The sequence below is a fragment of the Anneissia japonica genome, unplaced genomic scaffold (assembly GCF_011630105.1).
Source record: "Anneissia japonica isolate Jap-2015-1 unplaced genomic scaffold, ASM1163010v1 scaffold234_len1672027_cov178, whole genome shotgun sequence".
NCBI lineage: Eukaryota > Metazoa > Echinodermata > Crinoidea > Comatulida > Comatulidae > Anneissia > Anneissia japonica.
The window spans coordinates 474,370-496,669 of NW_022738761.1; the positions used below are offsets into that span (position 1 = coordinate 474,370).

At 34.6% G+C, this 22,300-nt stretch overlaps 3 protein-coding genes across 5 annotated transcripts in view; 2 read left to right on the forward strand and 1 right to left on the reverse strand.

Moving 5' to 3' along the window:
- The window catches only part of LOC117117752 (terminal nucleotidyltransferase 4B-like), a 31,692-nt gene extending 27,740 nt beyond the window's left edge, over nt 1-3,952 (forward strand). The window contains exon 10 of the mRNA XM_033262166.1: nt 664-3,952. Within this exon, the coding sequence (XP_033118057.1) occupies nt 664-1,167 (504 nt within the window). The 3' untranslated portion in view covers nt 1,168-3,952. The remainder of the gene's footprint in view (nt 1-663) is intronic.
- Nucleotides 3,953-6,583: 2,631 nt separating this feature from the next.
- LOC117117749 (malonyl-CoA-acyl carrier protein transacylase, mitochondrial-like) lies at nt 6,584-16,462 on the reverse strand. 3 transcript variants are annotated; one of them, XM_033262164.1, is made up of 5 exons: nt 16,330-16,462; nt 12,586-13,346; nt 11,894-11,981; nt 10,745-10,965; nt 6,584-8,060 (listed from the first exon to the last, which is right to left on the reverse strand). In XM_033262164.1, the coding sequence occupies exons 2-5, from the start codon at nt 13,336-13,338 to the stop codon at nt 7,665-7,667; spliced, it is 1,458 nt and encodes a 485-aa protein (XP_033118055.1). In that variant the 5' UTR covers nt 13,339-13,346; nt 16,330-16,462; the 3' UTR covers nt 6,584-7,664. The 3 variants fall into 3 exon arrangements, with proteins under 3 accessions (XP_033118055.1, XP_033118054.1, XP_033118053.1); XM_033262163.1 differs by having other exon boundaries at nt 16,334-16,422; XM_033262162.1 differs by lacking the exon at nt 16,330-16,462 and adding an exon at nt 15,618-15,871.
- Nucleotides 16,463-16,464: 2 nt separating this feature from the next.
- LOC117117751 (beta-1-syntrophin-like) lies at nt 16,465-17,158 on the forward strand. The gene has a single exon (XM_033262165.1). The coding sequence runs from the start codon at nt 16,607-16,609 to the stop codon at nt 17,117-17,119; it is 513 nt and encodes a 170-aa protein (XP_033118056.1). The 5' UTR covers nt 16,465-16,606; the 3' UTR covers nt 17,120-17,158.
- The last annotated feature ends 5,142 nt before the right edge of the window (nt 17,159-22,300 follow it).

Below are 22,300 nucleotides of genomic sequence, written 5' to 3' on the forward strand. Positions count from 1 at the left end.
CCCAGTGCAGCGCACATGGGTTTAGTTTGTCTCAACAGGCCCAGACAACACCACAGCTCTGTTGTTTAAAATAGGCATGAAGGGGAATTCCCAAGTTATACCTTTGTCGTATAGGTAATCTTACAATATTTTCATGTTCTTAGTTAAATAGAAGATATAAAGTGATGAATTAATACACTAGAGACACGGTTTTATTTGAACACTTTATTATGACATCGTAAAATGATGAATAAAAACACTAAACACATGGTTTTATTCGCAGGCCTAGAGGCTTGGTCTAGCCTAGCTAGGTAACATCGTTCGTTCATACATATGTATATTGAGCGTTACGTACGTATTAGGTCAAAGGTTACCACAAATTTAACCCAACCTCTATTTTACGAATCCCCTGATTTACGTACGCCCTCCGGTCCCGTACCGTACGTAAAATCGAGGTTCTATTGTATATCTATTCTTTACATTCAGGAGTATAGTGGGTACCTGGTGGGGTTGCCTGTTCCTGAACTAATTACTGCAGCAGTTTACCAATGATCCCGGAGAAAAGTACTTGTTGTTTGAAAAGAAAAGGCCATGTGAATAAACAAATAAATAGATAAAAATAAATAGTAATTCAAATTTATTCATTATTTTGTAATATTTATATTTGCATTTTGTTTTCCATAGGATTCTGAAGTATCTTCTGTAACATCTTCGTCCTCAAAAGATTTACTTGACTCCCAACCAGGTCCAGCAAAACAGGAAAAGGATAACTCACTAGCAAAGAGCATAGCGCCCCCTGTATCTGCCTCTGCAGCCCTCAGAATTGGTGCTCCTAATGCTCCCACGTTTGCTCAAGTAACTATGTCACAACCAACTAAACCATCTCCAACATATAAAGTAGTGGAAAACAAGAACACCGGTAGAGATCGAAAGGGCTACAGAAGTACCTCTCCACCTGAAAATCCATCCAGCGATGCACCACATTGGGGTGGTAACACACCAGTTTACACTCAAGTCACAACCCGAGTATACAAGAACCGAAATCACCAGCAAAATACAAAGTACCGTTCTTCAAACACCACCACCAGCGGTGGTGGTACTAATAACTCCTTAAGCCAGCACGGAAGTATGAAGAGGGCCAAGCGAAAATCAAAGAAAGAAAACAGTTCGGGTGGAGCCAACAGGTGATCAACGCTCCACTTTGTTTTAAAGTGAACATTAAGCGGGAAGTGATGCTGCAACTTCATGAACAGACTGCTGTTCCTATAGCTGAAATCATTTTTCCCAAGATAAGATCAAGATAAGGTCAAACCTGCCACAAACAAAGACAATCACCAGTTGTACATACATTCTATTTTTATAATGGTGTGCAATATATGCAGGCAATTGCTATGCAACACAAGCCAGCAAGAAATGACGAGATAAAGAAGCCCTGTTAGGGGCATTGCTTGGCATCTCCACATCTCAAAGATAACAAAAGCACTATTTTGTCCATAGATTTGTCCCTTTCTACTTGCCATAACAACTTTTTTTTTGTCTTAAATTGTTCCTTTGTTATTTGCAGGTACAACATTACAAGTAAATAAGTTGTAAATGAATGTAATTATGATTTGAGTCAAACCTCCAATATTTCAGCAATTTATTATCATATTAATACCTTGAGAAAAGAAATAGATTTAGAAAGAAAGATAGTATACCAACTTGACTTGAAACTCAGTTGTTATACCAACAAAGCATTATTCCTGCATTAAAAACCTGATGGGGACTGCATTTTCTCAAAAGAATTCTTTATTTGGAGCTCATTTCACATGAGGATGTTAAGAGTGAAAGTATTTCCCCCAGTAGAAGAAACATGCAATTTGTCCGATGATCATGTTGAATTTCTAAATTTTTGTTTTCGTTACTGGAAGCCAAGGCAGGAATTGTTCCAAAAATGACACTCAAATCTGCTGTGCAGTCTGTTAAAGAATAATGTCATCTCATTCCTCACTCCTGTTTGCCAGTTGTCTTCCAAAAGTAGTTTTAACAAGAGAGAGTAATCAGACAATATGTCCGACTTGGGTTCTGCATGTACTGTCAAATAATGCAAATCGTTTATATTTTTTTTGTATTATGCCTCTTCCCACCTAATTTCTGTACACCTGTATTATAATTATTTTGTGTTGTTTTTATTCACAAAGTGTATCTTTCATAAAGAATGCAGCTTTTATTAAAATTAAAATTCATCTATTTTTGAAGGAAGTTGGGATATTTTTGCAGAGAAGTTTATATTTAAAAGGAGGGGGTTGATGTATTGTTTATTTATGAGAGTGCTGTGGGTGGTTAATGATGATGACGTTAGTGGCGAGTTGGTTCCAAAATGAGGCCAGGGTTGAATTTTAATGAATGAATAGAAATCAGTTTATATTTTACTGGCTGGAGAATTTCTCTTACAGCAGATACATTTTGTTTGAATTGTCTTGGCATACAAATTATTTTTTGTTAGTGTTGTATTTTTCACTGCTTCTTTGTTTCTAAAGTGAAATGTTTTATGTCCATGACAGTTGCTTCAGTTTTATTCTGGTTACAACCAACTTTTAAGTTTTGTCAAAAAAATACTGATTATATTTCTTTTTTCATGTGTTTTTAATCGTAACCATTATTATCTATTGAATATTATTTTTTTATTGGAATTTATTGATACGATTGGTAAGCACAGCAATAATGTAGTACTGTACTTCTAAAGAAAATAATATTGTGTAATAATACATCGCTAACAGTGTATCGTTTTAAAAGTTCTTTTTCTTATGTTTTATTTAGGAAACTTGTGGTTAAGATATCCATTTTTGTTGCAATAATACTTTTCTTTTTATTGTGTGTTTCAGATAATATTAGTATCTGGACATATAAGTGATTTGAATGTTAAATCCCCACTCCCCATGGGCGTCGGCTGTGGGGAGCAGACACACCCTCTATGGCAGCAAATTAGTTCCACTAATTGGGTTAAAATTCTAAAAATGACCATTAAGTTTTTACTGGAATGGAATAGGGATTTACTTCCGCATTCTAGGATTTACTTCAGCATTCTCGTTTTTCTCAAGCCGAAACCAGCCTATGCACCTGTCCCCTATGATACTAAGTGAACTCTTAATTTGTATATCACTGTCATTATACTTTTTCACCCATCACTAGTTAAACTATAAAAAAGTAAATATTTTACCCATTGATTTCTAGTTATTGTACAAGGCAAGTTTTGGTTTTTGTTTGGGGTTCAATTCTCTTTGGTTGGAATTTTAAATATTTTATTATTGGTGTTTCTTGTAAATTGTATAGTGTATCTTTATAAATAATATCGCCCTAAAAATGAAATAAAGTGGTACTTTACCTTACTTAAGTGTACCCTTATGCTTGTATGACAATTAGTATATGACTACAGCAATTCAGTTGGTGTTATGTACACAGTTTAGAGTGTACTAATGTAAACTTGAAGCTTTGACCTAGCATTGTACATTGTGAAATGTTAACATGTATAACCAGTAATATTTTTTCATAATAGAGAGCTTTCGATCGCACGACGATGTTAAGACGTAGAGAGTAATGATGTCGCTAAAAGTCATCTGCACATGCAAGAACGTTTAGGTCACCTCGTGGAGTAGATCCTGTAACGCATTTTGGCAAAATAAGACGCCAGGTAGGACGGTCACGCATGATTGATTCCATCCTAGCGTCGTCGCACAAATCAAAGGCTCCCTATTAACTTTCTGTGACCAATAGTATACTTGTATACTTTGGCCTTGAGTTACTGTCACTGTAAAAAACAGAAAACAACTAAAAGTGTATAAGTTAAGAATGCAGTCAGTTCATTTTGCTTTGTCGTCTTTTACTTTTTATATATTACAGGCAAATTTTCAATGGAGTAGCAATGTACTTAACTTTTTAAAAGTCTGCCATAATCTTGTGAAAATGATTTATTTTAAATATATTTCTTGTTTTATTTTGAGTTTGAAGAACTTTAAATGTAGAAAGCAAACATGATATGTAATATTTTAAAATATTTTATTTTATTATCGCTGTTATGTTCGATTAATTATATTATTATTACATTTATTATGGTTATTATGGATATTGCAGTTATTATATTATTGTATTCTTTATATTTAGTAATTTTTTAAAAGTAGATATTGAGATGAAGCCCAGTAATAGTTTCAGAATTGTTCACAAAGATTCCAAATTTCAAGGCACTTTGTTGTTCAAACTTATTTTGTTGTGTAAGATAAACAAAAAAAATAAATATATGATATACATTTTGAATATTGAAATAGTTATGAGGAAAAGAGGATGGGGATTGGTGTATATTGATAACAAATGTATTAATAGAGAGTTACCATTGGTTGGGAGACGGTAACCACGGTACCAAAGACGTAGCAGAAGTGTATGGACCACTGTAGTCGTAGTCCAGTATGCAAAAACTGATTTGAGTGCAGGGGTAGAAAACCTTGGCACAGACACTGTACAGTACAAGAAGAGAAATATACTGTATCACATCTATATGGATAATGATTTAGTTAAAACATTGTATGATGTGATTCAACCAAGTACTGTGGTAGGTGGTGTTGATATAACAGTAGTGTGTTTTAGATCTGAGATGATGGGTAGTTTGGAGCAGTTTGAATTCATTAAAAGCCATGAGTGCATGTGTAATTAATATATTCGAAATAGAGCCGCATCAAGTTAATTTGTGAAGTCCACTTTGAATCCGTAATTGCAAAAAGTGTTCTGACTAATCAGAAACAAACACAAACATTATACTAATTTTATGTAGTTAGCATTCTACATGCTACATTTCATGTTATACTGTAGATAATTAGCATAATGGGGCTTGCCATGGCAAAACCAGTGCTTACAGACTTTGGTATGAAGCACTATAGAAGTCGAACCACATTACCTTATAAGCTTTAAAATGATAGCAATTCCATTTACTGGAAACAATTGACTATTAACAAAAGTATTACTAAGGTATACAATACTGTCAAATTCTTATGCTAATTACTCATTTTAACAATTAGCGTGACTACACTGGTTTTGGGATGGCAAGCCTCATGTGGTCACGGGTTACAAGTTGTCTTGGATTTAAAATTCACTAGTAATGTTGTAGGGTGTGAGAGACGTGTTGAAGTTGTACAGTTGTTCCAGAATGTATCTAATGTACAGGTTCAGTTTCTTTTCCTATATATGGTATTACCAAAGGATTTTTTTTTTGTTTGTTGGATGTTTTAAGAAAAATATCTCCTGTTTACTTATTTAGTCCTATTATATAAACAAGGTATGAGAACATACTACTGAATATCACAACAGTTATTTGATATAAACTTGTAAATTATGTACAAAAGTTGGGTATAACCCAGCAGATAATTTGATATTTAGTGTAACGCATATTTATAACCGGTTGATGAAACCTTTATAGATTGTCAAGATTTATTGGGTTTTCTCTCAGGCTTGATGGGGCAGCATAGTGGACATGGCTCTTTGGAGCATATTTTAAGAGATGCATTTATGATGCATAATTATATTAATCTTTGAATAATTCATGGATTGATTTGCATATCAGGCTGGATTCTGTACAGTTGATGTTATACATTCAAAAAGAGGGGAAAACACCTAATATTATATAGGTTATAACCACATTGGTATTTTATGAACATTATTTTGGGAGACTGAGACCAGTGTTAGTGGTGGTATATCCAACAATACATTCTCTTTCTAATTTTGAAACAACGTCCAAAATCCAAAATGTATAATAATGTAGGCATTTATCATTCAACCATTTCTATGTTGTCCATTTATAGGCAATATTTTATGGGTCTGTGCCAGGTGCACTGAAATAAGTACATATTAAAATGATACAGTTGAAAAAAGAGGGAGAAGTTTCAAATAGCAGTATACAATAAGCCGTGAGAGGTTAAATAAGGGTATTCAAATTAAGTATTAACAATTTTAATTTTATTTTGACAGATAGACTTCATTGACCATGAAAATGTAAAGCACACATATAAAAAAAATGAAAAAATTCTACAAAAAAAAAAAAGAAAGAAAAAAGTGAAAATTTATAAGATAAAAATGTTGGACATGTAGCAGGCATTTTAAAAAGGCAGAGCATTCAGAATATCAGTACAAATGCTTTTGCTTATTAAAATGAGAAAAATGTGAACTTGTTCTCTCCTTTGAACTATACAATGATAACTAGACATTAAATGACTGTTAATATATTGGTGAATTTTAACTACTGTAACGAAGAGGAACTAATGGTTTCTGAACGATTTAAAATGCATTGTATATTTTGCCAGTGTATTAGATTGCTCTTGTGAATAACATAACATCAAGTCTGGATGGAATTTAATGTTCTTTTTTTAGCATTGATGCTTGTATATAAACACAGTTGATGCGTGTCTGAGTATTAGTTAACTGACCTGACAACATGAATATGTTGTTTATAACATCATTATACATTGTTCTTTATTTCATTATGTTGAATTTTTGTTGCAAACAGTTTATGGGCAAATACTGAAGAATCATTGTGTATGTACAAAAAGACAAATTTCGAATAAAGTTCTCTTTTTCTCACAAATGCTTTGTAAAGGGATTTTTATTCATAGTATGCTATTTCATGCATCTCTTCTCGCATATAAATTGATAAAATGGAATACAATGCACCCTCTAATTTGAGGCCACATTTTTTAAAAGAGTCGACAACAATCTTCAAACTATTAACACTATAGCTAACCCCTTTATGTGGAGACAAACCCCAAATTTTCAGGTTCAAAAGGTAGTCTCGAATTGGAGGGTGAACTGTAGTCACATAAGCCAGCTTGGTTGTAATGTATACTTGCGTAAATTGTCTTGAAGGCATATCTGTATCGTATCATATCTGTATCATATCATCTGTACATATATAAATAACCATAAATGACAACTGATACACCAAGGAAGCACTGAATATAAATTGCTGCCCCAGTAATTAGCTAACAAGGGGCAGACTATCGAGTGGCTGAGCGGTAAGGCAGAAGCGCCCCTACCTACGTAAAATCGGCGCAGTTTCCAGCCGCTCCTCGCCCATTGTTCGGTTGGTAGAACCTAGTCTACTCGGATAAGGACTTAAAATGGAGGTCCATTGTATACATCTGGCTCGTGTGCACTTTAAAAAAACACATTGCATCTTTCGGAAGAGTAGGGTTACCTCGAGGTTATGGTTCATTTCAGCCCCTGTCGTGGAATGATGTGAACCATGAAGCGCCTATTTACGGCTGGTAGGTAGTCACGGACCACGCCCATACACAATTCAACACAATTCAACACAATTCAGCACAATGATGCAAGTTATGGGTTACTCTCCTATCTTTACCTTTACCAGAGTCTCAGTCTGCGTCCCCGAATAAAAAATCTCCGGTAGGGTTCATGGGAAGTTTTCATGGCTCAGTATGGTCCAAATTGTGCTTTTTTAGATCACAAATTTAGGGATTGGCCATTAATAATGTTTAGACCAGTGCCCTAAACCATTCTTTACCAAAGTGGGCAGAGCACCAAGAGCCAAATTTCGCATTCTCTGTAATATCACAATTTAATCATAGCTTCGTCCTAAATATCAATATTTTGCATATTCGTCAAATTTCACAATCTCTGTAATATCACAATTTAATCATAGCTTCATCCTAAATATCAATATTTTTAAATGTCTTTGCAGCTTTGAAATTTATACGTTTAAGTATGGTTATAAGTTGCGATCCTGGACCAACTTCCACGGTCATTGGAAAGCTGTCGGTTGATTTGCGTTGATAGATCTCATGCATACTCTGTTCCCATTTGACTGGCTTAACCACCTGACTTTTCAACTGTTTACGAATGTGCTTAGCGTGTCTATATATTTTTCCGTCGACATTGGAATGGACGGATATTGCTGGTACCTCAAAATTCACTTCAGCTAGTGCTTCAGCAATTGATTCCTGTGCTGGCTTCATAAGGTCTGTGTGGAAGGCACCACTTACTGGTATTTTCTTTGCACTCCGGAAGGAGAATTTCTTTAAATTTTTCTGCAGGAAGTTTAGTGCCTTTTGAAAAAAACAAATAAAAATACATGATTATAGGCAATCTTTTTTTTTTAGAGCCCACTGAATTATCAATTTTTTTGGGCAATCCTGCTCATTTTTATAATTCTCATAGTTTTGTTTATGTCAATCTCAATTGTTACATATACTGTATTCTGCTACTATTATTCATTTCGCCCTCCAATTCGAGACCACTTTGGGACCTGAGACCACTTTGGGACCTGAAAATTTGGGGTGGTGTCAGGGTTCAGTCTTCATTTAGAGGGTTAGCTTTGTGTTAAAATATTGACGACTGTTAATTGGTTCTTTAAAAAAGTGTTCTCGAATTGGAGGGGTCTTGGAATTAGAGGGGCGTCGTATTAATAATAATAATAATAATAATAATATTTAGGTTTTATATATAGATCTCTACACAACTAAGTCTCAGAGAGCTTTTCCACATTATTACCCCAGTCTTTGGAATGCCTATTGAGGGAATTCCGAATTCAGCGCATTTTGCACTCAACCTCCTTATGTACCTGCTCATACTCCTGGGTGGAGAGAAGCAATGTAGATAAAGTGCCTTGCTCAAGGACATAAGCGCAATGCACAGCGAGGGATTGAAACCTCGACCTTGAGGTTCGGAAACCAAACCGTTCCCGCTGTGCCAAACGGAGGGTGGACTGTAGTACAGTATATATATATATAGTGATACAAAAATAAATATTCCTATATATATAATAAGTAAATCTTTGCTGAGCCACGGGGCTCATTGGGCTGGAGTTCATCTCCAATTTCAGGTAGCGTGAAGCAGATGAGAGTGTGATGCTCCCCCAGGTTTAGGATCCTAGTCCACCGCAGGTAACTCCCAGCAATTTGCTGGTACCCATTGATACAACTGGGTAGATTGAAGCAATGTTGATAAAAATGCACAAGCTATATATTTATGATATAAGTGTTATATATACACTTATACATTTATACATTTGTATTTGTGAATGAACATAGGCATATAGATATTAACTAGAGATATAGGGAAAAAAAAACACCAATATTTGTACCTGTATATTTTAAGCCTATAACAGAGCTAAATAAATTACATTAAATATGTAACACAGTATGTATACACTGTTATTGCTAAACTATTATTATGTTATCATTCTTTTGATTGCAATTTGAAATGCTTATCAGCAGCATCATCAGTAAATGTCAACGATGGCCATGTGTTTTTTTTTTAGAAGAAAACAGCTAATGGATCAGTAACAGTAACAATACCATTAACATACGAAATGCTTCTAATTCAGGTCAGACCATACAAACAATTCTGGCTAAAAGGAATTGGATTGATTGAACGATGTTACAGTAGCACTAGAGGGAGCAGAGCCAGTCTAATAATGATTGGACCATGGTAGTAAAAAACAGAAGTTTCATATTTGATTGGATGTTTAAAAAAAAAAAAAAAATTAAATTGGTGCTGGTTTTCTTGGCACTCTTTTTTCTAGTTATTCTAATTTTTTTTGTTTACGAATCAGAAATTTTATGGAATAAAGTACAAAAATTAGTAAGAGTTGTTCATTAAAACCAGCTAAAATTCATCAGGTTTTCATAGCCTTGCCTTCTGGACATTACCAAGAATTCTTAGCATCAAGCGGACAGGCTCTCTAAACTTGCATAGACCCACATTACCCCAATGCATTTAGCCCCTTTCTTGGACAAATCCTGTGCCAGAACTTCGATTGAATTTTTACTAATGACATACAAAAAAAGTCAGAAATATATTTTTCAAAAAGCGTTGTCTTTTTTTAAAAGTAATTTATGACCATTTAAATAGATTATTTCAGTTTCAGTGCTTCCATGTTGGTTTAGAGAGTGATGCTCACTAAGTCTGGCTCATGTAATATAACTGTTATCTGGTTCTTAAACTAGTTGCAGTTTAACTGGTTTCATTATTTCCTTTTTGTCATATTTTGACTTCTTGTGGAGACGTGTCATAAGCATTTTCCTGTAAACGGATACTAGCACTTTATAAATTTTTATTATTATTATTATTGTTATTAATTAGAGACAAGTAGGGGGTTACCCCAGTGTACTGGTCCATATAGCCCATGTTGTGGACAGATGAGAGCAGCTGGTGCCAGTTTACCGGCCAGCTCAAACGCGAATAGACCCTTAGGGTGAAGAAAGTTATTGTATGAGCTACGTAGTCCACGCTTTGAGTGCTCTGATCTTCATGAAATAGCACTTTATAAATGATGTTATGTATGTATGTATAGGATTTTAATTGTTTACACGACAAGATTTTCCGAGCAGCTTAGCTCAGTCGGCTAAACTGGTGGTAGCCACTGTTTGTGCGCTGAACCGTGGAGATCTCTAGCTAAAATGCAATTTACGATAGCGCACCATCTTTCCGATGAAACGTTTAAACCGTTGATCCCGCCGTGTGCATTATGGCCTGTGTACAAAGAGTGCAGAACATTATTCGGAAAAGAGTAGGGGATTGTCTCCCAGTGTACTGCCCAATCACCACCAGAAGGACCCCACAGGAAATAAGTCTTCTTCAGACTTTCGTTGGTTATAGTTGGTGTTTACACTAAATAAATCCATCCATTTCTTTGAGGTTTACAAAAGCTGAATAGGATTTTAATTGTTTACACAATGAAAAGATGTTCTGTTTCCTTCTAACAAAAACATTGCTCATCTATTCTTACCGTTGTGTGACCAGCAATTACACGTGCCCCTGGGAACATATAGTTAGCGATGGCGCAGACGGGATCAACTATACCCTCTTCATTCCTGCAGTACTCCACTGCCTCTCGGCAAGCTGCTTTATAATTTGTCTGTTCACGGGAAATAACTGACAGCATCCCACTGTCAACTTGGTCAGATGCCAGCTGCATTGCTTCAGCACGAACCTTGATCAAGTAGACAGCTGTAGATAGAAGACAAAATATTTAGGTTAGAACTAATTAAAAATATCCAAATGGTATAAATGAAACAGTAATTGAAATCTTATAATTTCATAATTTATAATGATTTATAACAAGACACTGAATTAAATTAAATGTACTCAATTTAATATGTTTCACTGGATCAGCCTGCACTGGATAGGAGTTTTTTTTATGTGAAACATTCCAATGATAACCTAACAGTACAATAGTCCAAATACTTGAATCCAATTTGGTCCTACTGGTAGTGAACTGGGCAGTACAACCTCTGCTCTTTTTTTTATAATTTCTTTTATTATTAGCAGTACCCGATTATTTATTCAAATACCCTTTGAATGTACAGTATTAGAATACAGTATTTATTTGTACAACATATCAAATTTGTTTTTTCCCTTGGAGTCTGGCTTTCTGGAACACAAGAGAGGCATAGGAAGACGGTCCCAAGTTGTAAGAAGCCACTTCTGGAAGATTTGTTTAAATGTGCTTTCTTAAACACATCTAATTTATTTTGCTGTACATCATGATACCCATCACCAGCTGACTTCCAGATGACAATTTATAATACAGTTAGTTAAAAGATGCATTTGTTTTCCTGTGAGAGAGAGGGAAACTCTCAATTTCCGGGGGAATCTCGTGACTTCTATCTTTTTTTTGAGTCCCGAAAATGAATGAATACGGAGTATATAATACTACTTAAGCACTATTATCATCTAATAATACCTGCCAACTTCTTTTAAGGACACTTAACGGCTGGAAGAATTCCAACTGCCAAGACTATTCAACAGTTGAAAGTGTCTATGAGAGGTACTGGATCAATAAAAATGGCCTAGCCCATTGTTCTATATTAAAGCATTAAGAGCAAATAGTGATAAAGTCTTCCAACTTTCAATGGTTTAAAGCTGAGGTACAAACCTTCTTCAAATGTAAGGGCTCCAGAAAATACGAGAGCAGTGAATTCACCAACGCTAAACCCAGCTGTTGCAACACAGTTTTCAACAATCTGAAATAATAAAAAATTATTATCTGAATTGAAAATATGTTAAAAAAGTTAAATAAACATCATATACCTGTCAACTTCTTTGGCATCTGATGCTTGAGACAAAAAACAAAAAATATATATAGTGCCTCTATGTAAAAATCAAGAATAGAGCACCCTCTGTTATTTTTTTTTTAATTGTCGTGGTGGAACTGCTACTGATTACAGTTGTCTGTTGGTATACAGTAGCTATGTTAAAAAAAAAAAAAAATTGTATATCCTGTATTCACATTTGATAAATTCCCTTAATTTTGATACATTTTCGGGTATAATCGGTCCCTGATAAAATTGTTATGATGCACGAGATAATACAATATAGGCGCGGGAAGTAAAAAGTGGATCCTCATGTGTGAGACTCGTGCATTATGTGTGAGAGTTGGCAGGTGTAATATCACACTCTAGGTACATCAACAGCTTGTCAAGCTTTGGCAACTTCACTTTATGACTTCAAATAGGATATGTTTCCTCAAACTTACATCCTCATCCATTTTACTGAAGTCATCAACAACTTGATATTGATTTTCTTCTTTAATGTTATTAAAACCCACTTAGAGATAATGCTACCCACCTCTGGACTTTCCACTTTCAGCTTCTCTACAGCTGCAAGTGATGTGATAACAACAGCAGGCTGACAGTGAACAGTTTGGTTCAACTTATCCTGAGGCCCATTCAAGCATAGCGACAGAAGGTCATACCCTAGAATATCAGAAGCGATATCAAACATATCCTTCACATTAGGGTATGACAGTAAAGCTTTCCCCATTCCTACTGTTTGTGTTCCTTGCCCAGGGAACAGAAATACTGTCATATTTTTTGGGTCAATATAAGTACGTTTTTTAGCAATTGCAATTTCGTCCTCTGCTGATCCCTCAAAATCAAATTCATCATTTAACCTTTGCGACTGAGCTTCCTCCAGGAGATGTTTAACTCTCAGTCCTCCCTGAAGTTGTTCATATGCATAAGCTTCATCATCACTCGAATACTCATCACTACTTGATGGACATTCATCATTGCTGGTTCCTTTCTCTTCTGTTGAGGTATTGTAGTCTTGTGGTGACTGTATTTTTTGTTTTCTTGGTTTATCTGGATCATCATTGCCATCAGTTGAATATAACCTGCCAACAGGTTTTAAAAATCCCAATGTTTTACCATTTTGGTTTATACCCTGTATTTGATTTGACTCACAAGTGTTTATAGTATGGAGTTGCCTGTTTATATATTTGCTACTTGCATGATGATTGATTCTAAATGTTAGGTGCCTGCTGTATTTCTGCAAGTGTTGGTCTACACACTTCCTAGGCAATAATCTGAGAAATTCCATCCTTGGATCTAAAAAAAAAAAACAAGATGATGTACAATTTCAGCGTAAATTTTAGTTTTTGACATATCCCCCTTTGACCAAGTTTTTTTGCAATTTATTTTTTCCTGCTATTTCCCCAATTATTTCAATTGTAACAGAAATTATGAAATTTTAAAAATTTAATGAAAATAAACATCTAAAAATGCAGAAATCCCCTTGCAGGTGGAAAATGCTACAACAAGCAGCTCTCTGAGATGGGTACAAATGCCATAAGACAACAATACTGCAGGTACACTATTGAAATTAGTAGGTGGTCAATAAGACAACATCCTAAATTATCTTTATGATTTATTGTCATCTTTTAATTTATTGCTTCTTTTTACAATAAAATTAAAGTAATTAACCCAGAAACTTAAAAACCTAGTAAACCTAGTAAAATTACATATTAAGAATAGGCTTATCATATTTCTGTTTCAATTACATGCCTCAATAAAGGAAATTTTAAGTTAATTATTATGCAAATCTTCTGTCACTCTTGCAGACAAGCGCACAGATCTGTTTTGAAAGGTGGTGGGTGGGGGGGGGGAGAATTCTGTGAGACCATTTGAAAATTTGAGGAAATAGTACTCTTTAGATGACCGGAATTGACACTCTTATATAGCTGTCTCTTATACACATCTAGATGTGTATAAGAGACAGCGCTAAACCCAGCTGTTGCAACACAGTTTTCAACAATCTGAAATAATAAAAAATTATTATCTGAATTGAAAATATGTTAAAAAAGTTAAATAAACATCATATACCTGTCAACTTCTTTGGCATCTGATGCTTGAGACAAAAAACAAAAAATATATATAGTGCCTCTATGTAAAAATCAAGAATAGAGCACCCTCTGTTATTTTTTTTTTAATTGTCGTGGTGGAACTGCTACTGATTACAGTTGTCTGTTGGTATACAGTAGCTATGTTAAAAAAAAAAAGAAAATTGTATAAATGAATAATGGATTACTTAGACTATTCTGAGTATGCGGACTTGATAGAGTTGTTTGTTGAAACTCTGACTGGAACAGTTTTTGAGTTAAGAGTTTCACCGTTCGAAACTGTTATTTCAGTAAAAGCCAAAATACAACGGCTTGAAGGTTTGTTATTTTCAAATTTTTTGCAACTTTTCTCATTTTAATTTATATAGTAATGTGTGCATGTTCCTGTATTTGCAATTTCATAATTTCTGTAGCATTGCTGTTTGAGCTATCCTCTCAAAATATTGTTGAATAAATAAATAAAAAAATCACCCATGTTGCAAAATCGACTCTGGTTATAACAGGGACAGATGAGCATGTTTTTCATCTCCCTGGTTATAACTTTGGCTTTCAAATATTTCTAAAGGGCCGTGAAATCAATCAAACCAATGCATCTGTTAAATCTTTAGGTCTCAAGTCACTCACCCCAAATGGCAATAAATCTTGCTTAGGCTACCTAGGCTAGGCTAGGCTAACTAGGCCTAGACAAGACCTAGGGCCTGGGCTAGCCTAGCCTACCTATAGCATTGAAATACTTATTATTAAAAGTTGAACATTTTAAAAATATCATTATAAGGTAGTACATTAAATAAAATGTTCTAACTACCTAAATTAACCAGATTGAATTATCAAACGATCTTCTATTGAGAGAAAGATAACATGCCATCCTGTAGTGCTTGGTGAATGACTTGGGGATCATCTTAATAATTAAATACTCACGCATGTGGAGAGCTGAAAGCTAGCTAGAGTGTACTCTCTGGGCTGCGGTACCTCCTGTGCAGGGATTGTCTCGAAAGTTCCGATTTTTAAAATTTTTTTTTTTTTTTAATAGAAAATGTTTTTCTTGCTAATTTTTCTCCACTAGACAACCGGGCAACATACATGAGGAGTAAATAGGCTAGCCCAGAGTGGTTTTTACTAGACATTGTACGCCGGGCTAGTACTAAATCGAGCCCTGATAATCTGTGTGATGTACCATTGAAAATAAAACTTTAAAACATTGTCTCTGATGTGTTTACTTTACCTACTTAAAGCTGTGAGTCCACACCCATCTCAATCCCACAACAGTTGGGGCTGAGGCCCAAAAATTTGGGTAAATTGTGCCTCTAGCATGACACTCATATAGTAAAATTCATCACCATCACATCACCGCTATAGTCAAAATAAAGTGCCAACAAATTTCTCATGATTTTTTATTAGGGATTTTCACCAATCATAGAGATCTAATCCCCCTGTGATGTAACATAGAAAATAAAACTTGTCTCTGATCTATTGACTTTACCTATTTCATGTGCAGCAAACCAATCTCTTAACACGCTTTTTTCCCTCATACTTCTCAAATTATAATAAAGGCGTGCACAGGTTATTTTATATTTGTGGGCAGAGATACTGGTATCTTGCTAATATAAGAAGATGAATTCTGGCTGTGGGCTCTTCGTTAAAACCTGGGTCAATGAAGTCCTTTTCAACAATTTTCAGGAATCTTTTTGACGTATGAAGGCACACTGCTGCCAAAAAGTGGGGAACCAACATCCCCCTCCTTTAAAAATGTGGAGGGACGTGTCCCCCGTCCACGGTCCCCTTTCCCCCTCCATGATCTGCGTCCATGCTTGCAGAGGGCACTGACTATATGATATACATAAATAGCCGACGCGCTGGTGGTGTAAACCTTAATACAGGCGAGGCTATCCAAACCAGCACCTATGCCAGAAATGAAAACGAAAACTTGCCCGCCTCCCTTATTTGCCCGTAACCAAACGGCCTAACATGGTAGTGGTAAGCCAGTAGTAGAGTCACAGCCCAGTACTGCTGTAATTCGCCGTATCATCGCCTAAAAGTTAGCAGTTTGGCATGTCAAACTAGCCTAGAGTAGAGAGAGGCATGGTCTCTAGCTATGCTAGGCAGACTATTTTATTGATATTTTGTAGTAATATTTAAAAGTAATATTAACAATAATATTTCAAACTCAAAACCAGCTTTTCCTGTATATTTACCTGCCTGAAAATCGTTGGCAAATGTACATTTATCAGAGACGAATAATTGTAACCTGAAGATAAGCCACGTTCAGCTGCACATGTTATCTTATTTTGTTATGTTGTTGTAGGGCGCCCTCATTAATGCTGTTTTGTTGACATGATCTGTTTCTCTTCATCTCAGCCTTTAGCTGGCTAGCCGCGCTGAGCATCAAGCATCCCCCGCGATGGTTGAAGAAGAAACGGACGAGTAAGTACTGTCATTCTCATCACTCTCGGAGGCAGAACAACAACAGCTATGGCTGCTGCTGGAGTTGCAAAGTCGGGTCTCCTTGAGGTCCTAGCCAGAGAGCAATGGTGCAGGGTGTTAGCCACTTTGGAGGAGGAGGTTTTAACGATTAGTCTTGAAGATTCTTTGGACTCGAATGGGGTAACCAACGGGGGCCAGGACCATCAAAATTCTAGCCGACACGACTCTCTCAGGCGGTCGGAATATATTTCAGTACAGGATCCGATCCCTGACGCGATAGCTAATCAAAAACGCATCGTTAAAGTAGTGAAGCAAGAAGTAGGTGGCCTAGGAATTAGTATAAAAGGAGGCAAAGAAAACAAAATGCCAATTATCATCAGTAAAATTTTCAAAGGTCTGGCTGCAGACCAAACTGAGAGTCTGTATGTGGGGGATGCTATATTGGCTGTGAATGGTGAAGATTTGAGAGATGCTACTCATGATGAAGCTGTGCGAGCATTGAAAAAAGCTGGAAAAGAAGTAATCTTGGAAGGTAAGAATGTGCCAAAATCAAAGGTTTAAACTTGCTAAAACACAATTTAATATGTCAAAAAAATCTTTTTTCATCAATGTTAACAACAACTAACCAGGCACCTAACTCTGTTGAAAATTGTGTTTTATATTAATTAGAATATTTATAAAAGAAAAAAAAATCAAACAATTAATACTAAGGCGTCTAGGCCTAGGCCTAGGCTAATTTATTATTAATATAAAAATGAGTCCGGTTTATCATGAGCTGTCTTGTTTGTTAATTTACGTCATATGTAATTAGATTCAGGATATCAGTGTTGTAAACATTTCATTGATGATCATAAGCCAGCCAAGGAGGTCAGCTTGTGATGTCCAGGGCCCTCTTTATGTGCATACTCTTGGTATGCATCCTCAGGATGACCCCTTTTGAACACAAACAAAATGGGGGCCACTTTTTGGAGGTTGGGTTAGGCCACTACCTGAGGAATCCCATTTTTAATTAAATGTCATTTTTACTGCATGGTATGCCTAATTCAATGCCAATATTTTTTATGGTTTTTTGTGAGAATATTTGTAAAAAAAATTGGCTTTTATGAGTGACATAAAACTGGGTATAAAGTACTGTCTGTAGACTGTAGGTAGTAGCTTGTACCCAAGGTGGGATTATACCCAAGGAACTACGGTATTATTAGCCTTGATGAGCTCTCCAAACATTCATTTTTTAATAGAAAAGCAATTTTAAGTTCTCAGCTTAGTTGTAAAAAGAAGGAATGAGTGGATCAGGGAAGAGTAAGAAAGTGGTACAGGCTGACTATGTATGTGGTTGGCTGGGAGGAAATTATGAATGCTGTATAATATACTAATATACTGTCATCTCATAGTACAATGCTAATGAGTTGCGCTGCACTAGTCAGATACTACTAGATCAGTGTAGCCTTGGCAATAATAGAAAGAATTGAAAGGTGAATATACCCAAGCAAGATAATTAATACAAAAAGTATATTAATTTACATTATCAGTGATAACAAAATAATGAGCAGTAGACATGAAGGTTGAAGAATAGGCTATAGTCCAGTAGTCAGTAGAAATGAAAGAATTATTTAAAGCTAGTAATTAGCAGGCAAGACTATAATAATCTTAATTTGTGGTTGGGGACTAACAATCAGAGATCCAGAAAAAATGTCAGATTCCAAAAATAAATTAGCCCTAGATGCATAATATCATGGAGGAATTACCGTAGTTTAGACTAATTCCTCCATGCTTGAATCAACTTTCTGAGCTCTCAGATACATAGTATAGGCTGGAGTATTTGTGTTGCAAAGTCCATTCCATTCTGTGTTTTTTTCTGTAAGTTTTAATAAAGAAAGTGGGTCTTTTGTGGCATTACCTTCTTTTCACCTTCGATCGTTGAACTTGACAAAGAACAACACTGTTTCATTCATTGGGAAATTAAGTATTTTTTGTAAAGGATTTGTGACTTAATTGGTTCTCACTGTAATGGTTATTATACAGGTAATTGCTTAGTTTATTATGTGTTTAGTATCCCGATGATGTGTTGTGAATTTCACTAGGATGCATTGTACCATTCCAAGACTGGGGTTTTCTGGTTTAAAAACTTACAACCTGGTTTTACAAAATATTACTTCAAATAATAATATCCTACTCTCTATGCTGCTAACAAATGAATCTGTTCCTCAAGTGGCATCTAACAACACTGGGTCTATGCTTTTACGACAAAGAATTTGCCAGTATCGAGCTGAGATATAACAGTTTCTTGGCTTGGAATGTTTAGCAAAGATTATAAATTGGAGTGTATAGTACGGTAGTATTTCCTTTGTAATGAATAAGGCCTAACTATATTAGGCCTAACGTAAATATTTTCCAATAATTCAGCTTTACAAAGAACCTCAAAGGAATTTTTTAGGGTAACATATTGTAAGGATTATTTAACTATTGAAGTACAAATAATTCTACTTTACAATAACATAAACAAGTATTACTTCTTATTCTTTATTTATTGGTGAATATTGTCAGTATTTGAGAAGGCCATTCAGATTGTTGGTGACACTATAAAATGAGAATTTTTAATATTTTTTTTTCAATAAGAAAATTCAAACAGTATACTCAGAATGCACAAGTGTTGTGTTTGCCTAGTGTACTTTTTCTTGCGGTGGTGTAGCGAATATTTGCATATAATCAAGTTGCTATTATTAATTGACTGTAGAACAGTCGTAGCAGGGTCATCAACGAGCAGGTTAACAGCATGAACCCCCATTTATACTTTTGGGTGAGGAGAGGCAGATGTACAGTACAGTATTAAGTAAAGTGCCTTGCCCAAGGATGCAAACAGTGAGACGAGCGTCGGTCTCGAAATCTCATGATAAAAAGTCCAACACCTTAAACACTCCACCAATTACTTCTACTCTAGTGTACTGTATCTCATTAAATATTCTATTTTTGGAGGAACCTAAAAAAAAAAGTGATGCAGAATTGTATGTCAGAGAGATATGTTTGAAACTTGCATTGCACTTGGAAGCTACTGTATAGCTGATTACACTCCTTTATACAGTATAGCAGTGTATGGTAGGATCCTACCTCCAGTCTGATTTGCCATTACCTCAAAGCTAAATCAACATCATCAAAATTTTTCTTACAAATGAGCCCCATGAGAATATAGATTCATTGCAAATATGTATGCGTTGTTACTTTCTCTACTGTGTGATAAAATGCAAGAACACTGTGACGTGTTTGAGACAAACTGCCTACATTAGGGTCTTTGCTTATGAAATCATGTCACCACAAGAGGAGGCAATATTTCCATCATATAAATCCTGCTTACAAAATTATAAACCAATATATAATAATATAAAATATTTTTCATATACACTGAAAAATCTATCATTACACTGAAAAATATTTCTAGCATAAAGGATTTTCCTATGTAATTTAAACTTTATTTATACAATTTTAATTGGAAGGTGGTATTTTTCTGGTATTCGTATGACCACCAGGGCTGAAAATATTTTCATTATTTTTACAATTACTTATGCAGTTAGATAAAATAAACATTCAAGGTGGTATATTACATAAATATGACAAATTTACTTAATAAATATTTTTTTTAAAATTAGACACCATGTTTGTATTGCAAAAAATATGGAATTGCATTTGTGATTTGTTTATACAGATGCAAACAAGCAAGTTTTTTTTTAAAATTGGAAGGATTTGATATTAAGGTTTGTTTCACCAGCCATCCATGATACACTATCATTTTTTTTAAATGTTTTGAAATATAGGCATACTGTACGTTTATCATGAAGAAAGTATAATAATGGATTATGATTTTAAAGGCCTACAGTTAGTCAACGTAAAATGTTCTGCAAAGTTGTGATTAAATAAAATGAGCATAGAAACTTGTAATTCATTCTTTGAGGGTTTTCCTCAAGTCAAGTCCCAGAGGGGGAAAAAATTGTGTTGTACAAACTGAATTTTCAAAGATACTGAAGCCATTCTATTCAGGCAAACCATTTTATAGTCTATATATTTGCTCGATAATTCCCACTGGAAATAAGTCTTTGGAAATTTTGTGGGCTATACTTGGTGTGTTTTACACTATAGGAATCCAATCCCATTCAAAAGCTTGTTTGATGGTGGTGTTCTTTTTGTAGCTATAAAAACAATCTGTTATCACAAAATTTAACTTGTTTACTTTAGGAAAATACAGTGTCAATTGAAGGTCAATGGGAATAAAACCTGGTTGGATAAAACTTACCTAAATATTATTAGCTTAATGATAACCTTTACCAAATTTATTTCATAATTCATTTACTGAGTGTTACATAAATAATAATAATAATAATAATAATAATAATAATAATAATAATAATAATAATTCCCAGGAAAACACCAAAGGTTTTACAATTTTTCAAAAAATTGACATCGGCTTCTGTTTTAATTGTTTTTTTTGTAAGCTTCTCCAGTTGTCTGCATTCCAGCTTCAACACTGTAGTATTTTGTTGGAAGTCCTCTATAATGTTGCCAAACCTACGAACAGAAAGAAGGAGTAAAATAAACTGTAACTTGATAAGAATTGATTTATACATTGTTGTATTTAGGCCTGTAGCTAACTGCAAACATGTTTTGTTGTTATACTAACAACATCATCAGTGCATATCAATTGCGTGTTCGGTGAAACCTAGCTTAAGATTTTTTGAAATAATAATAATAATAATAATAATAATAATAATAAATAATAGTAATAATTTTAGTATACAGCATTCAATCTTCACTCAATAAAATTTGAGATTAGGAATTATATTTTGAATTTGATAATTTTAGTTCTTTCTGAAAACGACCTGTCAAATCCTACAATATTGAAGTATAAAATCAATATTTTTTCCCTGAAACCCACTGAGACTGGTTACAGTATTTCACATGAATAAGTATGGCTAATGAAGTGTAAAATAAAGATGGAAATTTGCTAATTGATTATTGCCTAACTGTGCTAACAAAACCTGTAAGAACAATAGTTTGCACAGACTATGTTCAATTAGAGACTGTAGAATTATGTTACGTTTTTGTGTGTAGATGGTGATGTGGAGCGATAATGGCTTCAGAACTGACCATGAGTAAGAAGAGTTCATTGAAACTGCTCAGTATTAATGACTTTAGGCACTTACACTTATGCCTTGCGGCATTATTTATCATGTAATATTGTGTGAATAATGTGTGAACTGCAATTATTATAGTGCTTGTAACCATAGTATTTAATGTTGTTAAAATAAAATGTCAAGGAAAATTCTACTGTGTTATAATGTGAATTGCTGTAGAAATTAAATTGGAAAGAAAGTCTTGTAGGATGTATACCATCTTATAAAATTGTTCCATTTTTGAACATTCTGAAATATGAGTGTATATATATCAGTATATTAGTAGGGTCATTCTTTTTGAAGAAAAGTGATTTAGTAGCCCCCCTTGATCAAAGTGCTAAAAGTAATGTAACTTGAAGCAGGCTGCTTCATAGTGTTATTACTTTTAACATTTCTTTTATTCAAAGAAATTCAGAATTTAATAAAAATTAAAGGTGACATGATCAGAAAAAAAGAGCAAAATCTTGTGTTGCAAGGCATGCCTAAAAAAGAAGGATGGGGGAGAATGCAACAGAGAAAAAAAATAATTAACTATAAAATATGGCTAAAATTAATAAATTACCAAATAATAATTATACTTGTG

Bases quoted from the DNA above. Each gene is read 5' to 3' on its own strand.
- LOC117117749 (XM_033262162.1), bottom strand. From the start codon at position 15,666: ATGAGGGAAAAAAGCGTGTTAAGAGATTGGTTTGCTGCACATGAAATA. The intron at 13,347-15,617 runs GTAAAGTCAATA...TTTTTTTTTTAG, and splicing joins GTTTGCTGCACATGAAATAG to ATCCAAGGATGGAATTTCTC. The intron at 11,982-12,585 runs GTGGGTAGCATT...TTATTATTTCAG, and splicing joins TGAAAGTGGAAAGTCCAGAG to ATTGTTGAAAACTGTGTTGC.
- LOC117117751 (XM_033262165.1), top strand. From the start codon at position 16,607: ATGGCTGCTGCTGGAGTTGCAAAGTCGGGTCTCCTTGAGGTCCTAGCC.